The sequence below is a fragment of the Penaeus monodon genome, chromosome 21 (genome assembly GCF_015228065.2).
Source record: "Penaeus monodon isolate SGIC_2016 chromosome 21, NSTDA_Pmon_1, whole genome shotgun sequence".
In the NCBI taxonomy this organism is placed as follows: Eukaryota; Metazoa; Arthropoda; class Malacostraca; order Decapoda; family Penaeidae; genus Penaeus; species Penaeus monodon.
Window position 1 is genome coordinate 21,547,831 of NC_051406.1, and position 426 is coordinate 21,548,256.

A 426-nucleotide genomic window follows, 5' to 3' on the forward strand; every position below is an offset into this window, starting at 1 on the left:
CTACTCTTCCCAGTCACATATTGACTGTCACTCCCTCCACCGGCAGAATATTTTCTTCTGACAGAAGAAAGTCTCAGAAGAAAAAAGAAAGAAAGAAGAACGAAAAAGAAAAGAAAAGAAAGAGAGAAAGCAGAAGAAGAAAAGAGGAGAAGTGATTAGGATCTGCCCACCGAGTGCCATGAGGTGTCATGAGTGCCATGAGGTGTCTCAGAAGAGTCAGTCTGCCCTCCAGGTTCCGGCGCAACCTCGAGTCTACGCTGCTGTGGCTTCTGCTCCTCTACGTGATCGTCGCGTGAGTACAAGCGAGGCCCGGGAGGCACGAGGCTGTGGTGCTAATTGTTGTTTTCTTATAATCCCTTACCCTTCGTGGATTTCTTAAAAACACAGGCATGTATACATCCCCCCCCCCGAATTAAAGGCTTTTAC

The 426-nt window shown here is 47.7% G+C and overlaps 1 protein-coding gene across 1 annotated transcript in view; it reads left to right on the plus strand.

The window, feature by feature from the left end:
* Positions 1-24: 24 nt before the first annotated feature.
* The window catches only part of LOC119586339, a 10,964-nt gene continuing 10,562 nt past the window's right edge, over positions 25-426 (plus strand). The window contains exon 1 of the mRNA XM_037935053.1: positions 25-292. Within this exon, the coding sequence (XP_037790981.1) occupies positions 189-292 (104 nt within the window). The 5' untranslated portion in view covers positions 25-188. The remainder of the gene's footprint in view (positions 293-426) is intronic.